This window comes from Charadrius vociferus, unplaced genomic scaffold, assembly GCF_000708025.1.
Source record: "Charadrius vociferus isolate BGI_N301 unplaced genomic scaffold, ASM70802v2 scaffold812, whole genome shotgun sequence".
Lineage (NCBI taxonomy): Eukaryota > Metazoa > Chordata > Aves > Charadriiformes > Charadriidae > Charadrius > Charadrius vociferus.
In genome coordinates this window covers 68,827-69,781 of record NW_009647037.1, presented here as the reverse complement: position 1 = coordinate 69,781, position 955 = coordinate 68,827, and the positions used below count along the sequence as shown (strand labels likewise).

Genomic DNA, 955 nt, shown 5'->3' with positions numbered 1-955 from the left:
CGGGCGGGGGGCCTCTAGGACTGATACCAGCTCTTGGCGTGGTCGACCCAGGCTGGGGAACTGCCAGCATCGCCACCATCCCCGGCAGGAGCTGCACATGGTGCCAGCAAGAGGCTGAGATATCTGTGCTCCCCCAACTCCCAGCCCCAAAGCACAGGGGAGCAGCCTGTGGGCACCAGCTCCCCTCCTGCTCCCAGCCCCATCCCAGCCCCGATGGACAAATGGTCATAGCATCATAGAATGGTTTGGTTTGGAAGGGACCTTAAAGACCATCTAGTTCCACCCTCACGGCCATGATGCTGGAGTGGGCCTGAGTCCCCCGAGCCAGGCGGCCACCAGACTCACCCACTTGGAGAAGCAGGTCTCCGTGTGCCCGGGCTGCCTGGTGCCAAGCCAAACCCCGACTGTCCGTGCGCCATTTGTCTTCTGGGAGCGGCTGTGTGAGAAAGCTGCAGAGCAAACACCGCCGCGTGCCCAGAGGCTGCCCAGGCCACCCATACTGCTCTGGGTCACACAGTGCTGGTCCTCGCTGGCTGGGGAGTCACCTGGCCAACATTTGCCAGGTCTGGCCACAGCCCCACTGGCATGTTGACACCAGAGCCACCACCCAGCCCCACGCTGTGTCCCCAGGCTGCACATGTGGGACTTGGGCAGCACGGCCAGGAGGACCGGCAGCCTCAGCCCCCGGGTACCAAGAGTGTGACCACAGCCAGCACGGCTGCTCCCGTGCCCACCAGAGGTACCGTGTCCCCGGTCACTGCATGGGACCTGCTCTCTGTGGCTCTCATTAAAGCATAGCATGCTAATGAAGGCCTTTTCCCTTGTTGCCCCAGGTCCCAGGTCTGGGAGAGGAGCGGCGGTGGGGCAATTTCTGCCCCCTAGCCCCAAGCAGGGGCCGTGCCCTGCCAGCCCCACGGGCAGCCCCACTCCACCTGGAATGTCCCCGGGACGCCGC

At 64.4% G+C, this 955-nt stretch overlaps 2 protein-coding genes across 2 annotated transcripts in view; one reads left to right on the top strand and one right to left on the bottom strand.

The window, feature by feature from the left end:
• The window catches only part of TRAPPC3 (trafficking protein particle complex 3), a 7,379-nt gene extending 6,792 nt beyond the window's left edge, over positions 1–587 (bottom strand). Inside the window, exon 1 of the mRNA XM_009895618.1 lies at positions 546–587. Within this exon, the coding sequence (XP_009893920.1) occupies positions 546–587 (42 nt within the window). The remainder of the gene's footprint in view (positions 1–545) is intronic.
• Positions 588–637: 50 nt separating this feature from the next.
• LOC104295824 (probable beta-D-xylosidase 2) overlaps positions 638–955 on the top strand; it is a 6,146-nt gene continuing 5,828 nt past the window's right edge. The window contains exon 1 of the mRNA XM_009895617.1: positions 638–688. Coding sequence (XP_009893919.1) covers positions 638–688 — 51 coding nt within the window. The remainder of the gene's footprint in view (positions 689–955) is intronic.